We start from the raw sequence: 21,052 nt of genomic DNA, 5'->3' as shown, positions 1-21,052 counted from the left end.
GATAGTAAAACAACCAGTAGAAGAGTAGATCCATTTCAGGTTTAAAAAGGAAGTTCATTTTACTCCTCTGACTTCTAGCGACCCAAACAGCATATTTACATTTTTTGGCAACAAGAGGCTTTGCTTCAATTTGCAAAAAGTAAATGTTGCCATGAATGGATGGTGGTGGAAAGCATGCCACAGGGACGGCCTGTTTATCCATAGGCTATATAGGGGAAGGTTGAACGGTGCAAATGCCTGTATATTAACATTAACAGATGTTCTTTGCCCGTACATGGGAGCATAGGTTATTTTATTGTTATACTAACGTTTCCAATTTATTCCATCTACAGATTTTGAATCACCGTGAGAAACTAGACACGGAACTTGCAGCTCTAGAAACTCTGGAATCCCAAGCAGATTCTAGGTAATTCTCTTGCGTAAGGTTGCTGTTTTTCAGAGGCGTCAGTGTTGCTTGTTTTTGTGGTAGTGTCTTGTGATTAGCTCTGCATTGTTAGTGTCTGTGGTCTTTGGGATACTTGGCTTCTAATGGATTTATAATAGTGAGTCTTATTCTGAGGCATCACACTTTATCTGGACATTTTTTAAGCAATGTCCATCCACTGGCATGGGGTGGGAGTGTATAGACATTGTCCTCCAAGATCTAACTCTGATTTAGCTGCGGCCTGCCCTTAATACAAAATTCAACATTAAAATCTCCTCCAACTGATATTTCTGAGGGCATGAAGTATAATTTCTCCTGCTCCTCCGGCAATAGAATCGTTTTCTATCTGTTTTTTTCAGAACCTCGCCACTCTCATTGTGGCCATTTTCCTTGCTGTAAACTTGGAGCTACAAGAACAGCCCTACTAACCCATTTTTGTCTCCCACCACCTCCCTTGAGACATCTAAGAGACTTATGAATTTCTGCACTCATTTCATTCACCAGGAAGGGCAAAGTTTGAGTTACAGTCCGTATGTTAGGACCAAGATGCACATAATTATGGACGAAAGAAGGAAAAAGAGGTTTTTGCGAGACCGAATTGAGATGAGGAAGGATTTTGTTACTGTCAAAAGCTGTTTCATGTGTAAGCATGTTTTGATTTTATCTGCCAATATACAGCTTTGCATGTCTGAGTTGGTTGTATGATGTAACCACACATGCATTTACCACGCATCCATTACCATGCAATGCCTTTGCCACTCATTGCCTTCAAAACACAATCTTTTACCTCACATATACTTTTACCATGCATGCCTTTACAACGCTAGGAACCCCCATTTTTAAATTGACTGTATCACTCCATACCCTTCCCCACCCCTAAACCCCAAAAACACCCTTCTCCCCTTAAACCCTAAAAACACCCTTACCAAGCCTTACCCTAAAAACAACCTTACCACTCAATACCCCTAAACCCTAAAAACACCCTTACTACCCAATACCCTTACCCAGCCCTAAACCCTAAAAACACCCTTCCCACCATATACCTAGAGTCACTGGAATTATGCGACAGAGGGCATCAAATTATGCAGCAGGATTAACTAAATTGTGGGGCAGGAAAAAGCAAATTATGACGCATAATGCAGCACATTTTTTGATAGTTTTACTTCATTATTTTGACCCATTTTAAGACTGTGTGTGTAAAGATTTTACCTAATTAGTATCAGGTTAACTTCCAAACATAGAAATAAAGGGCATTCCACTGTGCACAAATTCGACACCACGTTTTTAGTAACTTTTGATCAGTTTGAGCTAGAAACAATCAAATGTTTTAACATTTGCAGATTATGCAGCAGATGAGTAATTGTGTGGCAAATGTGACAAACCATAATTATGCAAAAAAAGCAGAAGACACAGAATCACTTAATTTCAGTGGCCCTGCCTATACCCCTACCCACCCTAAACCCTAAAAACACCTTACCACGCAATATCCTTACCAAACCCTAAAAACACCTTTAACACTCAATTCCTTTACCCAACCCTAAGCCCTAAAGACACCCTTGCCACCCAGTACGCTTACCCATCCCTAAAAACACCCTTACATCCAATACCCTTACCCATCCCTAAACTCTAAAAACACAATTACCACCTAATACCCCTACCCACCCAAACCCCTAAATTCGATCATATATATATGTGTGTGTGTATATATATATATATATATATATATATATATATATATATATTCACTGAAAAAACCATAGGTTTCAGGCACGTTATAGTTAGGAATTAGCATTTAAAAAACCTTAGAAATTCACAGAAAAAACCATAGGTTTCAGGGGCGTTATAGTTAGCTGGACTTTTCACTCGTACAAAACCATTGAAATTCCCCCGTTATAGTTAGTTCAGCTAACTATAACTCGTGCGCCCGCAATGCACTGCTGATGACGTCACATATTACATCACTCATGACATGGTCAGTGACATTACTCATGACATCACTGATGACATCTCAAATGACCTCACTGATGACATCATCCAGTGAATGTGTATTTTTCTGAAAATTACATATGTTTTATATATGTATATCTCAAGGTCGATGGAAGAATAAATGGGTATATAAGTGTCTAAATGGATGATTTGTTTTTGAAAAATTGATTGTATAACTGACTGATTAAGTGTATCTTAGTGAATACATGGCTTAGTGAGTAATGTTTAAATATGTAAATATCTGTATCAGTCTCTCACTTTGTGTATAAGTGGCTGCATGGGTTGGTGAGTAGCTACATGAGTGTCTATATAGATTATTAGTTGGTTTTTTGAGTATCAGTATGAGTGTCTGAGTGTCTGTATGGTTCGGTGGGGGGTATTACGTAGTGCATAGGTGCATGAATGAGTGACTCACTGTTTGTATGTGTTGAAGACAGCATGTGAGCAGGACTGTATGGGTGGATGAGTGTGTGCATGGGTGTGTTATTGTGTGAATGACTGTCTCAATAGTGTCTTTATGAGTAACTACATATGTTTTAAACTAGTATATGTGACTATTGGTGTATATAAGGGAGTATATGTGAGAGTGAGAGATTGAAAGAGTTCCTGTATGAATAAGTATGTGTTTCTATAAGTGATTGTTTAAAAGGCTAAGTATGTGTACGTTTCTGTAGAAGTAAGTGTGGTGGTGTGTGTATAACTGTATATGCAAGTAAATGGATGTTTGATTCTTTATTAGCATGAGTGACTATGTGTGTGAGTAACTCTATGGATGAGTGGCGTTGTGTAACAGGATGTATAGGTGTATGAGTACATATGATGAGTGAGTACATGTATGAGTGACTGTATAGGACTGTTGGTGAAAGAGTGGATGTGTATGTGGATCTTAGAATTACTGAATAGGTTGTTGTAACTGATATTGTTATATCCATTGTTTTGAAAATTTTAGTTTCTATTTTTGAATGTGTGTATCAAAGGTTATATTAGGGGGAGAGGAGGTCTGCCACTCTATCTCAAGGATGATGTCACCAGTGATGTCATTTGAGATGTCATCAGTGATGTAATGAGTGATGTCACTGACCATGTCATGAGTGATGTAATATGTGACGTCATCAGCAGTGCATTGCGGGCGCGCGAGTTATAGTTAGCTGAACTAACTATAACGGGGGAATTTCAATGGTTTTGTACGAGTGAAAAGTCCAGCTAACTATAACGCCCCTGAAAACTATGGTTTTTTCAGTGAATGTCTAAGGTTTTTTAAATGCTAATTCCTAACTATAACGTGCCTGAAACCTATGGTTTTTTCAGTGAATTTCAAAGGTTTTTTAAATGCTAATTTCTAACTATGCCTACAGAGATAGGACATGTGAAGAAACAAAAAAAAACGCACAGAAAGAAAAAAAAGAAATGCAGAAAGAAGCAACAGAAGTCCTCAAAGACGCAGAAAAGTGCAGGAAGAAGGATAACGTGCAGAAAGAACAAACAGAAGAGCAGAAAGAAGCCTTGTTGCAAAATCATCCTGTACCCTCAACTTTTTCAGACGGATACTGGTGGTAACTGAGTCTGACTAACCAGTCCTAGAGCCAGTGCTATGTTAAAAGACACTCAGAATACAGTGAAAACACCTACATGCACTAGGGAACACTATGCGTTGGGGTCCCCCCTGTGATCAGCATGACCTCCTCTGTAAGCCCCTAGTATATAATAGGGCAGGGGATTAAAACTACCTCTTAAAACGCGCCACAGGGCGTGTTTGCACACGTCACCTCAGGCCCCGTCCCCTCACTTCCCCACTGTATAAACACGCCCTGTGGCCGTTTTAAGTTGGGAGATTAAGTCCCCTTGAATCCTGAGGGTCCCTAGGGTCCAACTAGACCACTAGGTACCTCCAGTAAGCTTCCCCAACTTAAAACGCGCCACAGGGCTTGTTTGCACACGTTAACTCAGGCCCCGCCCCCTCCCTTCACCACTGTGTAAACACGCCCTGTGGCCGTTTTTAGTTGGGAGATTAAGTTGATTTGAATCCTGAGGGTCCCTAGGGTCCAACTAGCCCACTAGGTACCTCCAGTAAGCGCCACAGAGCTGCGTTGCAGAGAGGTGTAAAAAGTGGCACGGCCTAGACCACCTCTCTGCAACGCAGCTCAGTGGCGCTTACTGAAAGCACCTGGTGGGCTAGTTAACCCCCAGGGGCCCTCAGGATTGAAGGGGAATTATTTCCCCAGCTTAAAACGCGCCATAGGGCGTGTTTGCACACGTCACCTCAGGCCCCGTCCCCTCCCTTCCCCACTGTGTAAACACGCCCTGTGGCCGTTTTTTAAGTTGGGAGATTAAGTCCCCCTTAAATCCTGAGGATCCCTAGGGGCAAAATAGCCCACTAGGTACGTCCAGTAATCGCCATTGCAGAGAGGTGTAAAAAGGGGCACGGCCTGCACCACCTCTCTGCAACGCAGAGCAGTGGTGCTTACTGGAAGCACCTGGTGGGCTAGTTGGCCCCCAGGGTCCCTCAGGATTGAAAGGGAATTATTTCCCCAACTTAAAACGCGCCACAGGGCGTGTTTGCACACGTCACCTCAGGCCCCGTCCCCTCCCTTCACCACTGTGTAAACGCGCCCTGTGGCCGTTCTAAGTTGAGAGATTAAGTCCCCTTGAATCCTAAGGGTCCCTAGGGTCAAACTAGCCTACTAGGTACTTCCAGTAAGCGCCACAGAGCTGCGTTGCATAGAGGTGTAAAAAGGGGCGTGGCCTCAGAACACCTGTCTGCAACACAGCTCCCTGGCGCATACTGGAGATACCTGTTGGGCTAGTTGGCCCTCAGGGACCCTCAGTATTGAAGGGGGATTAATTTCCTAACTTACAACTGGCCAGGGTTCGCGTTTGCAGAGTGCTGCAAGGAGGTGGCGTCTTTTATTTATTTAATTTTTTTAAGAAGGAGGGCTCTGTGGCCCCCCTTCTTTTTCTAATTTACTGGCCCTGGGGACCCCATCCCCCAGGGCCTGCACCCTAATTTTTTTTGTTGAAAAAAATAAATTTGACCCTCCCAAGGCCTTAATCAGCCCCGGGGACCCCAACCCCCGGGTCATGGCCTTCTTTTTTTTTTTTTTTTATTCTTTAGGAGGGGGCTGCGTTGCCCCCCTCCTCAGGCCACTTATGGCCCCGGGGACCCCATCCCCCGGGGCCGGCCTTTGTTTTTTATTATTTAAAAAAAAATATATATTTATAGAAACACCTAGGACATGCTGGACAAACCGTATGTACCTATCACCATGACGATTTGCGTGATATTCATTAAAAGGCGACTATGCATAGAATGAATCCACATGAATGTATTTACACCGCTAGTGAAGCTATGCCGTGTCTGATGCCCTACCATGCCTAATCCCTGCACCCCCGCCGGTGGGTACTCTCCAAGTAGACACCCTTGTCGTTTATTTATACAAACATGTGTAGCTATTGACGGGCACATTTAATATACACGCACACCAAGCCATTCAAAGGGGATTCGACAAAAATTCGACCAACTATGCAAGAAACCCCCCTCACGGTTAATAAAACACACATCCACCGCCGGATGTGTAATACTTTTTATTTTACTCTCTGGAAAGGAGACAAACCTCATTTGAGAGTCACAGCATGCTCCTGGCTGAGCCCAATGCTGTGTTACACCCTCCAGTGCCCGCCGAGTGCCTCACACCTCTGTGTTGTATTCCACCAGCTAGTGCGTATGCTATGACACTCTCTAGCCCATGTGCACTGTAACACCACCCCGTGAATATGTCATGCCACACTTGCCTTCGCACAGGTTATATTGCCCCATCTAACGTGCCTTCCTTGATGCCTATGTTATAACGCACAGCGCTATGCCATACATATTACAATCTGGGATCCATATCTTTGTCACAGTGCATATGCAACGTTACACTCCCCAGCACATATTTTATATTACAACTTTAGAGACTAGTTAGGTTACACAACACTGCCCTGTGCATATTACACTCCAAGGCGCATATCGCATAGCACGCGCTAGTGCCTGTGCTATCTCGGGCTCTCCAATGAATCTGTCATTGCGCACAATGTATTGCATATTATATTTCACGCCCCGGTTCATCTTATATCACACTTTTTGGTGCATAGTTTATTCCATATACTATATCTAGTTTTCATTTTCAATCGTGCTCTCAGGACTATGTTCTATATAACACTGCGTCCACCTACCCTTTTCACGGGCATTACATTTTGCGATGGGGGGTGGTGGGTCAGGGGGTGTTTCTGTCAAGTGAGCCCGGAGTCACAGTCACAAACGTCCTCTTCTTCCTGAATAAAAGTGAGATTATGCTGCATACTTGTTCATATTTTAAGTAGTTCGCACAGACACACATTTTAAAAACAATACATTTCCTAATACCCACCTTCTCTGAACAGTTAGCTTGCTGCCCCATCCACCTCCTCCCTATCATCTGTTGTCTGAATCCATGGACTAGCCTCCTCCCTCCTGCCATGCATGGTCTGGTGTGCTGCCACTGCCCTCCATTTAGCATGATTTACCAGTCCACTTCTCCTGCCCTCCATTGCCCAATTCTATGGCCCATCATTGACCTCCTGCTTAGCCTCTGTGCTTAGCTTGCTGCCCCTATTCTCTCTCCCCCTGCCCTCCGATGTCTTTGTGCATGCCCCTGCTCCATCCTTTTTGGTCACCATGTTCCATGGACCTGCCACTCCTATCTACTCTGAGTGTTCTGTTGAGCTGCCACTCCCCTCCCACCTGCCTAGCATTGTCAGATGACTGTAACCTGTCCCTGACACCTCCACCCTACCTGTCCACATGCCATGCCCCTATCCCCTTCCTCCTGTCCTCCATGGTCCATTTTACTGCCACACCCTTCTGCCCTCCCTGGTCTGTTGTGCTGCAACTGCTCCTCCTGCCTGCCCCGCACGGTCTGTTGTGAGGCCCCTTCCCCTGAACTCTCTTGTCTGTGCCCAGGTCCTGACCCTCCCTTCTATCCTCCATGGTCCTTTGTGCATGCCCCTGCACCCTCCTTCTTGCCCATCATAGCCATTGTGCTGCCACTAACCCTCCCGCTTGCCATGCATGGTCTTCTGTGCTGCCATGACCCCTTCCACCTTCCCTGTGTGGTCAGCTAGCTGCCCCTGACCCCCTCCCACCTTCTCCCCATGGTCTGTGTGTATGCCATCATAGTCTCATTGTTGCTCTCCATGGTGTGTCTTGTTTCTAGTGCCCATCCTGCCTGACCTCCGTGGTCATCTTGCTTCTCCTGCCCTGCCCCCTTGCCCCCAGCCCACTGTTTCCATGTGCAGACCCCTATTCCCTCCCTCCTGGCTTATCTGTTCCATTGTAATGCCCCTGACCGGTCCCTCCTGCCCTTTATGGTCTGTTATGCTGCAGCTTTCTCTCCTGTCTGTCCATTATGGTCAGCTAGCTACCATTGCCTCTTTCCCCTCTGTTCTCTGTTGTCCATGTGCATGGTCCTGTCACCTCCCTATCGCTTTCTATGGATTGTTGGGCTGCACTCCTGTCCCGCATGCGCTGTGTGGTGTATTGTGCTGCTGCAAACCCTGATGCCTGCCCTGTAGGGTCAGTTTGGTGCACCTCTCCATGTCCCTCCAGTCCTCTGTTATCCGAGTCCATGTCCCTACCCCAAATCCTCCTGCCTACCATGATCCAATGTACCATATTTGCGAACATTTTGAACTTGGTAAGAGGGAGATTTTGAAAAAAAACTGGGGTATTGATTTCCCCCTTTGAGTTACATTGAAAAAGAGGAGATTGTAGACAGGAGACAGATCAAATAAAGCCCATTTGAGCTTAAAAACATTGGACGTTTCCTGGCTGAAACGGGTCTGTATGGTTGTACTACCACTGCCTCTTCCTTCTGCCCACAATGGACTATTATATTGCCACAGCCTCTCTTGCCAGTCCTGTATTGTTGGTTTGTTGCCCCTTCCCCCCTTCCCACTGCCCTCCATAGTCTGTTGTGCTGCCACTGCCCTTCCTGCCTGCCCAGTGTGGTCAAATTGTTGCCTCTGCACTCTCCTACCTGCCTTCAATTTTCAGAGTCTGTGCCCCTGGCCCCTGCCTCTCAACAGTATCCCAATGAACAACTAGAGGGCTTCCATTCTATATTTTTTACAAAAGTGTGGAACGCCTGACGTCATCTTGATGTAATCAAAACTGTAATACCTAGAGTATTTCCTTTAGAAATTACATATATGAGAGGGTCTTATTTGCATCAAAATTATGGTTAGTGCTCTAAAAAACTAAAATGAGGACATATTTTCTGAGTTTTCAAATAGCGACAAAGAACTTTTAAATTATTTGTAATCTTTATGTTTTTTTATCCAGTTGACCACTTGATTAAATGTTGCACCTAGGGGAGAGGATGTGGTGTTACTTCCAGAGCTGCAGACTTTGCAACTGGGGAACCAGGTTGGAGTTTCTGCTTCAGCTCAACATTCTGTGATTCTGATCAAATCACTTAATCTCCCCATGTCTACAACCAAAATGAATTTGATCTTGTGTGATGTAACCAATGCTCATGTAAAGCACTCCAATACCTGACAAGTCTGCACTATATAAAACTGCAAATACACAAAAAATAAGTGTTTTTTGCACACTTCTGTCATTGGGCTACATGTGGGCTACATCTGGGTGATATTTGTGCTGCATTTGGGCTCTTTTGTCTCTGGTGGCCATCTTGGGAGATTTATTTGTTATGAAGTTTCCTAATTTCCTAATTTACTGCAGTCTCCTCAGTAGGAAATGCTTTCAGTTTTTTACTTTGAGTCCATCAAGAAGGTATTCAGATATGTCACACATTTGCCATAAATTCTGAATGTTAGCACTCTAGCTGCTCATTAGATCACTGTAGTAAAGCTACTGCTCACCACGGAAGTCTGCTGCTGGTATTAAAAGTGTATGTTTCAGTCTGCATATCAGAACTTTTTAATGAAATAGAAGAGGATTTGAGAAGTCACTCAAAATGTGCCCTAATTTTTCTTTCTTCAGCACTAATCATTATTTCTATGGCAAAATGAACCCCCTCATTGTGTTCCTTTTTAAATTAAATGTTTTAAGTGTTACCAGTTTATTCCAATTAAGATGGCTTCAGGTGTGCCATATGTTTGTCATAAGTAAGACAGTAAGCGCTTTAGTTGTTCTTAAGAACACTCTGGTACATTCAGTGATTGGGCTATACTTGGGCTACATCTGGGTGATATTTGGGCTACATTTGGGCTCTTTTGTCTCTGGTGGCCATCTTGGGAGATGTATTTGTTATGAAGTTTCCTAATTTCCTCATTTACTGCAGTCTCCTCAGTAGGAAATACTTTCAGTTTTTTACTTTGGTTCCATCAAGAAGGCAGTCAGATGTGTCACACATTTGCCATACATTCTGAATGTTAGCACTCTAGTTGCTCATTAGATCACTGTAGTAAAGCTACTGCTCACCAGGGAAGTCTGCTGCTGGTATTGAAAGTGCATGTTTCAGTCTGCATGTCAGAATTTTTTTATGAAATAGAAGAGGATTTGAGAAGTCAAAATGTGCCCTAATTTTTCTTTCTGCAGCACTAATCATAATTTCTATGGCAAAATGAACCCCCTCATGTTGTTCCTTTGTAAATTAAATGTTTTAAGAGTTACCACTTTATTCCAACCAAGATTGCTTCAGGTGTGCCATACGTTTGTCATAAGTAGGACTGTTAGCGCTCTAGTTGTTCTTTAGAACACTCTGGGAAGCTGCAGTAGAACACAAAGGAATCAACTGACAGTCTCTGCCCTTGTTGGATGTACATGTTTTACTGAGAATGTCAGACTTCATTCTCACATGACTGAGAAAGATAATGTGAATTTATAGAAAATATGCTCTCAGTTTAGCTTATAAATCACCTCCCAAACCTCTGGGAAAAGCATGAGAAAATAGTTTTATCTCAAACATGATTCATTATATCACAGCAGAAGGCTTTTTCACATGGTAGAATCACCTTAGAACACACCACAATTCCTAAAATGAGTATGGTACCATCAACAAATGATTTATAATGTAACCAAAGTCTTAAAACCTTCTATTAACTGCAATGCTTTTTAATGAGGTGCTATCATGTATATTGGTCCCAAGATGGCTGCCAACACTTCTTGGATGAAGTGCTGACAGCCAATCAGATCTCACAATGAGAAGTGTGGTTAGGCTGCGCCCAGATATATATGTGATTTTACTTTTGATTATCTCAGGAACTACTGAACGGGTTTACACCATTTAAGCAAAAGGCACGAGTCTGAACTGAGGACTACCTCTGTGCCAAATTTGGTGTAATTCCGTTCAGCACTTCGGGCTGTAGCTGCGTCAACAGGTCCTATGGGAAAATGCATGGGGAAAACGCATTTTGGGACCCCCCTTTTTTCTCGGCCCCGCTTGACGAATCACCGTGAAATTTTCAGGATAGGAGCGGACCGGAGCTGGCCAAAAGTTTGGAAACTTTCGCGAAGATTCATCAATCGACGCCAACGTTATTCCAAATAGAATGTTGCGGATTTCCTGTGGAAAATAGGTCCTAACTATAACTACCTACTGGCGACTGCCAGTAGGTAATATATATATTACATACTGGCAGTCGCCAGTAGGTAGTTATAGTTAGAATCAAAGTTTCTGTAGCAAAAGCATTTTTTGTTTTGCCAATAACTTTGGCGCGCATGACGAATCTCCGCAAAATTTTCACAAAACTTCCCGTTTTTGGTTCAGCTGCTGTGTTGAAGGTTTCAGGGTAATCCGTCAAGCGGCGGCCGAGAAAAAAGGAGGTCCCAAAATGTGTTTTCCCCATGTTATGTCTATGGGGATTTTCATTTTTTGAACGCGACTACAGCATGATTCAGTGTAAATCTATTCAGTAGTTTTAGAGAAATTTAAAGTTTAAAAAATATAATTGATCTGGGGACGTGATTCCTTGCAGTGGACTCGCAGATCCTACTAAAATTTGATTGGCGGCCAACACTTTAACCATGAAGTGTTGGCAGCCATCTTGGGACTCAGCTTGAAGCAGAGTCCCAGAAAATAAGTTTTAAAAAAAGAAAAGGGGCAGTGTAGGAATACCTTGACCCCCCAGATATGGTGGGGTGTGGGGTCCACAGGGAAAATAAATAATTCAGGCGGGCGCTCTGCCTCCCATGCAGCCCCAGGGACCACCACTTCCCCTGGGCACAAATACAATAATGAAGGGGGTCCGTTGCGAACCCCTGGCCCCGGGGACCACCACCTCCCTGGGGTTTACTTAACAAACGAGTGGTCAGCATTGCTTCCCTCATGCAGCCCTACATGGCCATGGTGACCACCAACCCCCAGGGCCAGTTCCAACAATGTCCCGGGGTGCCCACCCCCGAAACATTGCAGTTTGTTATGGCTTGGCGGAAGCACCACTCCTGCCAAGCCATCGCAAACAAATGCTCTTCTTTCAATAAGCAAGAGCACAAAATGATCTCACTTGCTGAAAGCAGAGCATGTGTCTGTTTCCTTGCCCGCTGTGAAGTGAGTAGGGAAACAGACACATTTCTTTGGGATCCAGGGAGCTGCATGTTAGCAGCTCCCTGGGTCTCAAAGCAATGCCGGACCTCTGGGGGCCTTCAGGCTCTCCCTGCGGTCCCCAACATTTTAAATGCAGGTGCCCTGGGTGGGACCAGAGCACCCACGCTACAGGCTGGGCCCCGGGGGATGGGGTCCCTGGCCCGGGATGGGGGCCGCATGGCCCTCCTCTCTTTTTTTGTTTTTAAAAATACATGTTAAAAAAAGGGGCAGGCCCCGGAGGATGAGGTCCCCAGGGCGGAGGTGGCCTGGGAGGAGGGTCATTTACAAAAAAAATAAAAAAAAATAAAGGGGGGCCTGGGGCTGAAAATGGCAAGGTAATGGGCCCTCTTCCCTTTGAATTATATTAAAAATAAAAGGCCGGGCCCCAGGGGATGGGGTCCACAGGGTCAAAATCGGCCGGAGGGGCCACACAGCCCCACCACACCCTCCCATTTTTTGATGAAAATAAATAAAACTGTCCTGGGAAGGGGGGCCATGCACCCCCCCTTCTTAAAATAATAGAAAAAAAAGCTTGCAACTCTACGGAGGCCACGCCCCCTCTATCCACCAGGAGGCGAGTTTACAGAGTGGTGGAGAAAGGGGGCATGGCCACTGAAAAACTCTCAGCAAACTCACTGTGTGGGACTTGCTTCTCCACCACTCTGCAAACGCAGCTCCTGGCGCAATAATGGTTGGGGATGAAGTCCATTTTACTCCAGAGGGACCTTGGGGGCCAATAAGCCCTCCTGGTACCTCCTGTAAGTCCTACACAGCTGGATTCCTGGGAGCTAGTCAGAGGCCCGCCCCCTTTCCCCACCACTCTGTTTAATGCAAGTCCTACTTAAAAACCTTAGAAATTCAGTGGAAAGATGGCGTCCGCGTGAGCGGTCGTAGCAGCAGCGCTCTGTGACAATGGGCTAACCTGTTTCTTTTGCAGAGAAAGTGCTTCCAACAACTTAACTAAAACGATCTCTACATGACTCCCACATCCCCTGTATCCATACTATGCTCATTACGCCCTCAGTTATTAAACATCAAGAGACATCGAGGTGTATCAAGAAAATAATATGATGAGCTGCAGAGGGGAAATTGGAGTGCCAGAAAGTCATACCGGAAGGCTATGCTGAAATTAATCAGCGTTTCGTTTGAACATCGCATTGTGGATTATACAAAACCCTGGCCTACTTTGAACTGATCTTCACCTCAGCCTCGACCTCTAAATCTCTGCTGTAAACTCCGAATCGTAAATCACAAACCACAAACCACAAGCCACAAGACGCAAGCAACGCAAGTAGCTTTACCTTACATATTTTCTCTTTTGCTTTTTACCCAGTAATTGTTATTGGCACTTAAGTTTCTGGAATTCAGGTGGTTCCTTTACAGCGAGTCACGCAGTCATCCATGATGATATTCGTGATAATACGACCGTCTCACCGCTGCTGGCAACTATAGAGCTACAGTGCTACAGTGCCTGTTTGTCTTTTGTGGCTTCGACCCCTGTTAAAAACCTGTGAAAACCTGTGAAAAGCATTTACTTAACTAGCCTGACTTGTTTGCTGATATCGATTTTCTCGTGCCTATTTCTCTGGCCGGTGCCGGCGCTCTTTTGTGCCCTTTTGTGCCTCCACGCCCGGGTGGAAAAAATTCAAACATCCTCAGGCTCACGTTCATGTTTGTGCTTAATCTGCCATTCGCAATACTTTTCATGCTGCTTATCGCTTCTCCTTCAATGCTGGCGCTCCCTTTCACTCGTCTGCTCCCCTCTGCTCTCGGATGTCATCTGCAGACAGCAGCGTACTGATTTTTCAGCCTCTCACGCCCCCCGCCCCACGCATCTCACGTGATCTGTTGCTTGGAGACACTTGGAGCTGGATGAGCAGAGGTGGGGGGAAGAAAAAAAAGGAGAAAAGGGTGCTTGGAAGTAAATGCAGATGAAGCCTAGACGTAACAGCAGCAGCTGTTGTAGTTGCAGTAGCAGCATCAGACACAATCTAAAAACGAAGAGGCAGTGCTTTTCCCGTCTACTCTGCACAGCTGTAACTAGTGCTGGAGCTGGTGCTGGCACTCGGGGCTTCTCATTGGTTTCGTCCGTTCCATATGCTTCATCGTCACTTTTGGGGTTTGGAACAGCAATTAATACTGTTTCTCTATTGGTGTTGGTGTGGGTGTCTGCATCTTTACCAGGCATATTAAATCAGAGAAAGCTTCAGAGAGGAGATCGGTGGGGTGTACTGACGCCTGCAATATATCAGGCACGGAAAGCTACGCCTCTTAAGTCCTCTAAAGCCTATAAAACCCATAAAGCCTCAGAAATGGGGGAAATGGGGGAAAAAAATACTGGAGAGAACCTGAAGGACAAAGAATTTAGGAGAGATGGAGGGGAAGGATACACCCTGGCAAAAGAACAAGTAGTAAATAAAGACACCCTTAACAATGAAAAGGGGGACGAAGCAGGTGAAGCAGGTGAACCCTTACAGAGAGAGCCATGGTGTTCATCGAACCCACAAGACCTTGAGAACACAGTAATTGAGCTGATATCAGCCCAATATACAACTAACAGGCACAAGGGTCCTGAAACCAGAGGAATTAAAGCAAAGGAGAAAGAACTGGCAAGGGACCCAGTTAATGACCCGTCAAGAATAGAGGCTCAGGAAAAAAGCAAAATTAAAGATAAAAATATGGGGGAAAAAAACTGGAAAAAGAAAGAGAAAAGATCAAACGAAAGGAGAGAGAGAAAGAGAAAGAGAAAGAAAAGGAGAAAGAGGCTACCAACACGAAGTTGAAAGGGATTGAAACAGTGGAAGATGCTAAATTGGAACTAATGGCTAAAAAAGCGCAGAGACTGCAAACGATAAAAAATCTAAAAGCAACAGCAAAAAATACTGGCTTAAGTGAAACTTCACAACCAAAAATCTCTAATATATTTAGCCCCTTGTATAAGGATTGCCAAAGCGATATAACTGTGAATGACCAGGAAATGAAGAAATTGATCCCCTTCTCCAACTTCTCTAATCCACAAAATCCCTCAGTGGGGGAAGAAGTACACTCTCCCCTGGATGAAGACTCTGACTCAGAATTATACGAAACAGGGATGTCTATCTCTAGCGGCTCCAGTCAACTAAGTAATTCAAGAGAATCAAGCCCAAGTGCACGAAGGGGAGCCGTATCTTTGGAGATCACCGGTCTCAATGACTCAAGAGTAACTAGTGAAATCAACATCAGGACAAAAAAAAGTGGGGAAGGGAAAAAAAGGTCAAAACACAAAAGAGAACGAAACGTGCTGAACGAGGAAACTACAGACCCTGGTAACAACACGGATTACATCAGTAGTAGACCTAATCCCCCTCGGAGAAGCCAAAAGATCATATTACCAGAAGAAATACCATGTCAAAATCCGGATGCACAGGGAAATCAAGAAAAAACCACCGAACCCTTGTTGTCCCAGGTGCTTTCCTCAATAAAAAACTATCATGAGGATGTCAAAAAAGAAAGCCAAAAGAACCGCATGGCTATTGAAAAATTACAAGGTGCTGTGAAGAAAGTGGGCAATATCTGCTCCGAGATTTCAGAAAGAATGGCCAGCGTAGAAACTCGTACCGAGAACCTTGAAACCGATGTTGCGACCCTTCGAAAAAAGAAACAGAACAAGACGGAATAATAAGGGATCTCATGGTCAAAGTGGAGGATCACGAAAACAGATCCAGAAGGAACAATTTAAGGTTTCTTGGTATTCCGGAGAACTTTGAGGGAAGCGATGCCCGGGGTGCAATGATCAATATACTCCAAACATCATTTCCGGAACTGGATGCCTGGGACATGGAAAGGGAAGTCCAGCGAGCTCATCGCTTTCCCCTAATGCTATCAAAAAACTTTAACAAGAAAAATCAATATCCAAGGGCAATGCTGGTCTGTTTTGGGAATTTTCTCCTCCGTGAAAAAATCTATGATCTGGCTAGACCTACTACTCAAAGAGAGCACAAGGGGTTTAAATTTTTCGCCAGGCCAGACTTTGCTCATACCACTGTGGAGCGAAGATGGAAAATGCGTCAGCTAATTGAACCATTTGAAAAAATCGGAGCAAAAGTATTCCTCCAAAATCCGGCACGCTTAAAAATAATATTTAAAGGTGTAACAAGAAACTTTAACAGTGAAATACAGGCGGAGGACTATCTTCAAGAAATTTCAGAGACAGCCTCTCAAAAATCAGGGAAATAATCTAAATCGGATATAATTTGCAGTAAAGAAAAGAATACATAAGATTAATTAACTATCACAATGTGTATTTTGTAGAAGGTATATTGTGGGGATTTTTGTGGAATCATAAACTGAAAGGCAATAGGAAATTAAAAGTCTTAGGTAAAATATCCTTTGTGACAACTATAAAAGATAAGCATATCATATATCTATAACAAATTAGCCTAGTTCACAGGACCTGCTTGCGCAGATGTCACACCCCTGGACCAATCTGGCCCAGTTAACCTTCAAAAGTGGGGGTGGGGGTGGGGGGAGGGGAAGGGGGAAGGCCGGACAGGTCAGACTTAAAGGATGGCAAATCTATGTTAAAATGAATAGGGATACAACAGCAGGGGCTATAGGAAACCAGATCGTCTGGGTTACAAAACATGGCACTTTTACTATAGGAGCATGGCTGGGATAAAAGTATTATCTCTGAATATTGGCGGCCTAAATGATCCTAAGAAAAGGCAAATGGTTGCGATTGGGTTACAAAACTGGGGAGCTAATGTCGTATGTATGCAGGAGACGCATATTGAAGGGTCCCAGAGCCTGCTGTTAAATACACTAGGGTATAAATTAGTGTGTGCTACGTCACAAGGTGCTAAAAATCGGGGGGTTGCTATCCTGGCTAAAGGGAGGGGATTGATGTTCAAGAATTCTAAAACTGATAAACATGGCCGTTGGGCTATCACCGATTGCTGTTATGAAACCGGACAAAATATAACAATTTGTGCTATTTATGGGAGCAATAAAGACGACCCCGGAGTCTTCGATGAGGTCTCTAACGAATTATCACATTGGCCTCTTCCGGCTTTGATCTGTGGGGACTTCAATATAAACCTTCCGATTAACTGGTCCCTAAAAGATGACTGGGTCTATAAAGGACGTAAGCCTAAAGTATATCGCTCTCTTAAAGATATGTGTCTTGTACATGGACTTGTGGATAGTTGGCAGACTTCTAATATTAACACTGGCGACCTTGGCTATACCTTTTATTCAAACCCACATCGCACGCATACCAGAATCGACTACATCCTACTTTCTAACTCATTAATCAAGAACTCCCAAACTGTAAAATTGCCCCGGGTATTATCTGACCACAACCCTCTTTTCTGCACATTGACTATTAGCTTAGCTAAACCAGAGCCTACTTTATGGTCATTCGAAAAAGCATTACTGAATGACCTTCAGTATTGTACTCATATGAAAGATTGGATACCCAAGTTCTTAGCAGAGAATATTAATAGCACATCAATAGAGGTTGTTTGGGACACATTGAAAGCAGGGGTCCGGGGTGAAACTATCTCTTATTCATTCAGAGTAAACAGACGAGAGAAAGAGGAACTACGGAGGTTACAGGATGAACTTAAGTTAGCAGAAATAGGACTGATTAGTGCTACTAGCAACATAGATATATCTGGGGATATTTCTAGTACCTTAGCTCAAGTAGCAGTCGCCAAAGCAGCAATTACTAATATATTTGCAGATAAGGCAATTCGGAAAGCCACGGCCCGAAAAGAATTAATTTATGAAGTTAATGAGCAAGTGGGACATCAATTGGCAATGCGATTACGACAACAAGCCAATGTTAATCTAATAAGGGAAATTAAAGACCCAGTAGAAGGCCAGCTAAAAGATTCAGAACAGATTAAACAAGCATTTTGGCGGTTCTATAAAGAATTATATACGGATAATGGTAATGGAGATATTATAGAAATAGAAAGATACCTAGAGAATTGTGAAACCGTAAAGCTCGAGGAAAATACACAGCTGGCTCTAGAGGAAACTCCAAACATGGAAGAGATTTTGAATGCAGTCAAGAGTCTCCCTAAAGGAAAGTCAACCGGATTGGACTGTATTCCATCAGAATTCTATAGTATATTTATAGAAGAAATTAAACATATACTTAGGGACTTAATTATACATATCTTCTCTGGGGGAGAACCTCCAGGCTCTTGGTCTAAAGCCAAAATTGTTATCTTTGCCAAAAAGGGGAAACCACCAGAACAGCTAGGATCATACCGTCCAATAACCCTTATAAATGCTGATTCAAAAATATATTCCAAAATCTTGGCAAATCGAATAGCACCTATAATACATAATGTCATCGCTAAAAGTCAGCATGGTTTTGTTCCCGGAAGATCAACAATAAATCATATCCAGAGGGTCATTACACTTTTTGATGGAACAGAAGCTACCGGAGACCCTATGGCCCTGATACTTCTGGATGCAGAGAAGGCCTTTGATAGGGTCTCCTGGCAGTTCCTCTGGAAAGCTATGGCGACGGTGGGATTTCAAACTAAAATCATACAGGCGTTACAAAAAATGTATAATAATCCTAGGGCTGTCGTATCTGTTAATGGAAGTTTAACCAAGGAAATTGCAGTTTCCACGGGAACTCGGCAGGGATGTCCTTGTTCGCCATTGCTTTTTGCAATATATATTGACTCCTTCATTCGTTACCTGGAGAAAAATAATCATATAACCCCTATTATATCACAGGGATATGCAACAAAAACATTAGCTTATGCTGATGATATTGCTATAGTTACTGCCGACCCCGGTGTAGCAATGCTGACCATAGAGGCCGAAGCCAAGAAATTCGGGTTGGTCTCTGGCTATGCATTAAATCAAGGAAAAACACAAATTGTTCTGAATCAAAAAATCTCTTTAGATGATCCTAGGGTGGTGAAGGGAGCGACATATCTGGGTGTTACAATTTCCTCTAATTTAGCGGAAGTTGTGGACTTAAATTTTAAGCCATTATTAAATACGATACAAAAAGAGCTACATGTGTATTATTATACAGCAAGGAACTATTACAAAGTCCAAATAACACAGAGGAACACACCGCTTCAATTTTTCAGCTATTGGTGGGGAATTCCTGCTATGGCTATCTTTGGAAATACATATATGACAGCTACCATAAAAAAGTCAAATTTAAGACTCTCTATAGTTGTTTTAAGGTATGGAAGGCTGTCAAAAAAGTATTAGGAATCGGACGATTCTCATACTACACCCCAGTATTAAATAATCCAATACTTCCAGCAACTATCTGTAAAGACAACTGCGTTAATAAATGGTCTACTTTGGGAATAGTACAACTAGGTGACTTTTATACTAACCAGGGTATTAAATCTTTTGAAGTTTTGAAGGGAGAATTTGGCTTAGACTGGCGGGACTTTTTTAAATATCTTCAGATTAGGGCCTTCCTAACTCATAAAACTGGACTAAAAACATCATGGGAAGAATCTACTATAGTAGAGACAGTTATACATTCTAGGAAACACTCGATTGGTGGAGTTTATGTGTTATTGTTGGACAAACTCCCTGACGATCTAGATAAAATGGCAATAAGGTGGCAAAGTAAACTTGATATATCTAAAGAAAGATTTTTTGGCTCTTATCAATTAGCACAAACGCTTCTCATTTCTACCAAACTTTTGGCACAATTTTATAAAACCTGTTTTTTTCTCTACTATACACCTAACAAGATTGCAAAATGGGGAACTGGTATTGGGACTTGCTGTCCGAGATGCAATCTATTTAAAGCAAACTCTATTCATATCTTTGCCTCTTGCCCAGTGTTAAAGACTCTGGTACAAGATATAGAGAGGTTTTTAACCGCTGTTCTTCATAGAAAAGTTGTCCTGTCACCAGAGGTAATGGTACTTGGGGTGGAAGACTCAGATAATCCTGAAAATGGCTATGATTTTATTTTTGTTGCCATGGCCATCTGGCGCTTATGCCTAGCCTCGGCTTGGCTAGACCCGTTACCACCCACTTTCCAACAGTGGCTAGCTAGGTTATTAGCGGTGCATAATATCGAGATAGCTATATACAAGCGGAAAGGGAAAAGGCGACGTGAAAGGGGCATGAATATCTGGTCTCCTCTCACATCCTGGCGAGAGCAACAAATCTGATTTATTATCAATGCTACAATGTATTTATGTTATTGTTTGGATTGGGGGTTTTTCTTTCCCTGTAAAGCATTGAATATGTCTTGCAAAATTTCCTTTAATGCTTATTTAAGTTTGACATACATAAAGAATATGATATTATTGTACAGAATGCTTACCTGTCCGGGGGGGGGGAACAAATTTGTAAAAACCAATTAAAAAATATATATAAAAAAAAAAAAAAGAAATTCAGTGGAAAAATCGAAGGTTACAGGCACGTTATAGTTAGGATATGGAATGTGGCTCCGGCAAGTGGGCTCCCTGGGGCCTATAATGGCTTGGAGAGGCGAGCTGGGTGGCCCTGCTCCCTTTTGTAGAGTTAGCGACCCTGGGGCACACACCACCTTCAAATTGCTAAGATGTGCACCTCTGCACTATAACTCGTGACTCTTTCATGCACTTTGTTCTGAAAAATCATCTCAATTGAGATGTCATAAGTGTTGTTATGAAAGCTATGGTTTGACATGACATAAGTGATATCATACACAAGGTTATAGCCAGTGCATTGAGAAGGCTCGAGTTATAGTTAATGTAGTATGGCGAGTGAGGTGAGCACACTGAGTACGGAGGTGCACAACATAGAGTGATTGGAAGGTGGTGTGTTAAGTTCAAGTGTAAGTTATAAGTAACAATATGTATGTAGGTGCGTTACTTGTAATTAGAAGGTGGTGTGTAAGTTCTAAATTTAAAGTTCAAATTATAACTTTAGAATTTCGAATGTTCGTGTACCTTAAGTATGGTTTGTATGGGGAAAATAAATAAAGTTTTCCTAACTATAACATCTTTAACCTTTGTTTTCTTATGGGAAAAAAATATATATTTACCTTAAATGCTTCCCTTGTGTTTTAAAGGCATGCGTGGTAAAGGCATATTCATGGTAA

The 21,052-nt window shown here is 43.1% G+C and overlaps 1 protein-coding gene across 1 annotated transcript in view; it reads left to right on the top strand.

Moving 5' to 3' along the window:
- The window catches only part of CCDC93 (CCC complex scaffolding subunit CCDC93), a 1,072,960-nt gene that overhangs the window by 626,281 nt on the left and 425,627 nt on the right, over window positions 1–21,052 (top strand). The window contains exon 14 of the mRNA XM_085647463.1: window positions 333–406. Within this exon, the coding sequence (XP_085503589.1) occupies window positions 333–406 (74 nt within the window). The remainder of the gene's footprint in view (window positions 1–332; window positions 407–21,052) is intronic.

Source organism: Triturus cristatus, chromosome 3_2 (assembly GCF_964204655.1).
Source record: "Triturus cristatus chromosome 3_2, aTriCri1.1, whole genome shotgun sequence".
NCBI classification, from domain to species: Eukaryota; Metazoa; Chordata; class Amphibia; order Caudata; family Salamandridae; genus Triturus; species Triturus cristatus.
Note: the sequence above shows the minus strand (reverse complement) of the source record. Positions and strands in the feature narration are given on the sequence as shown.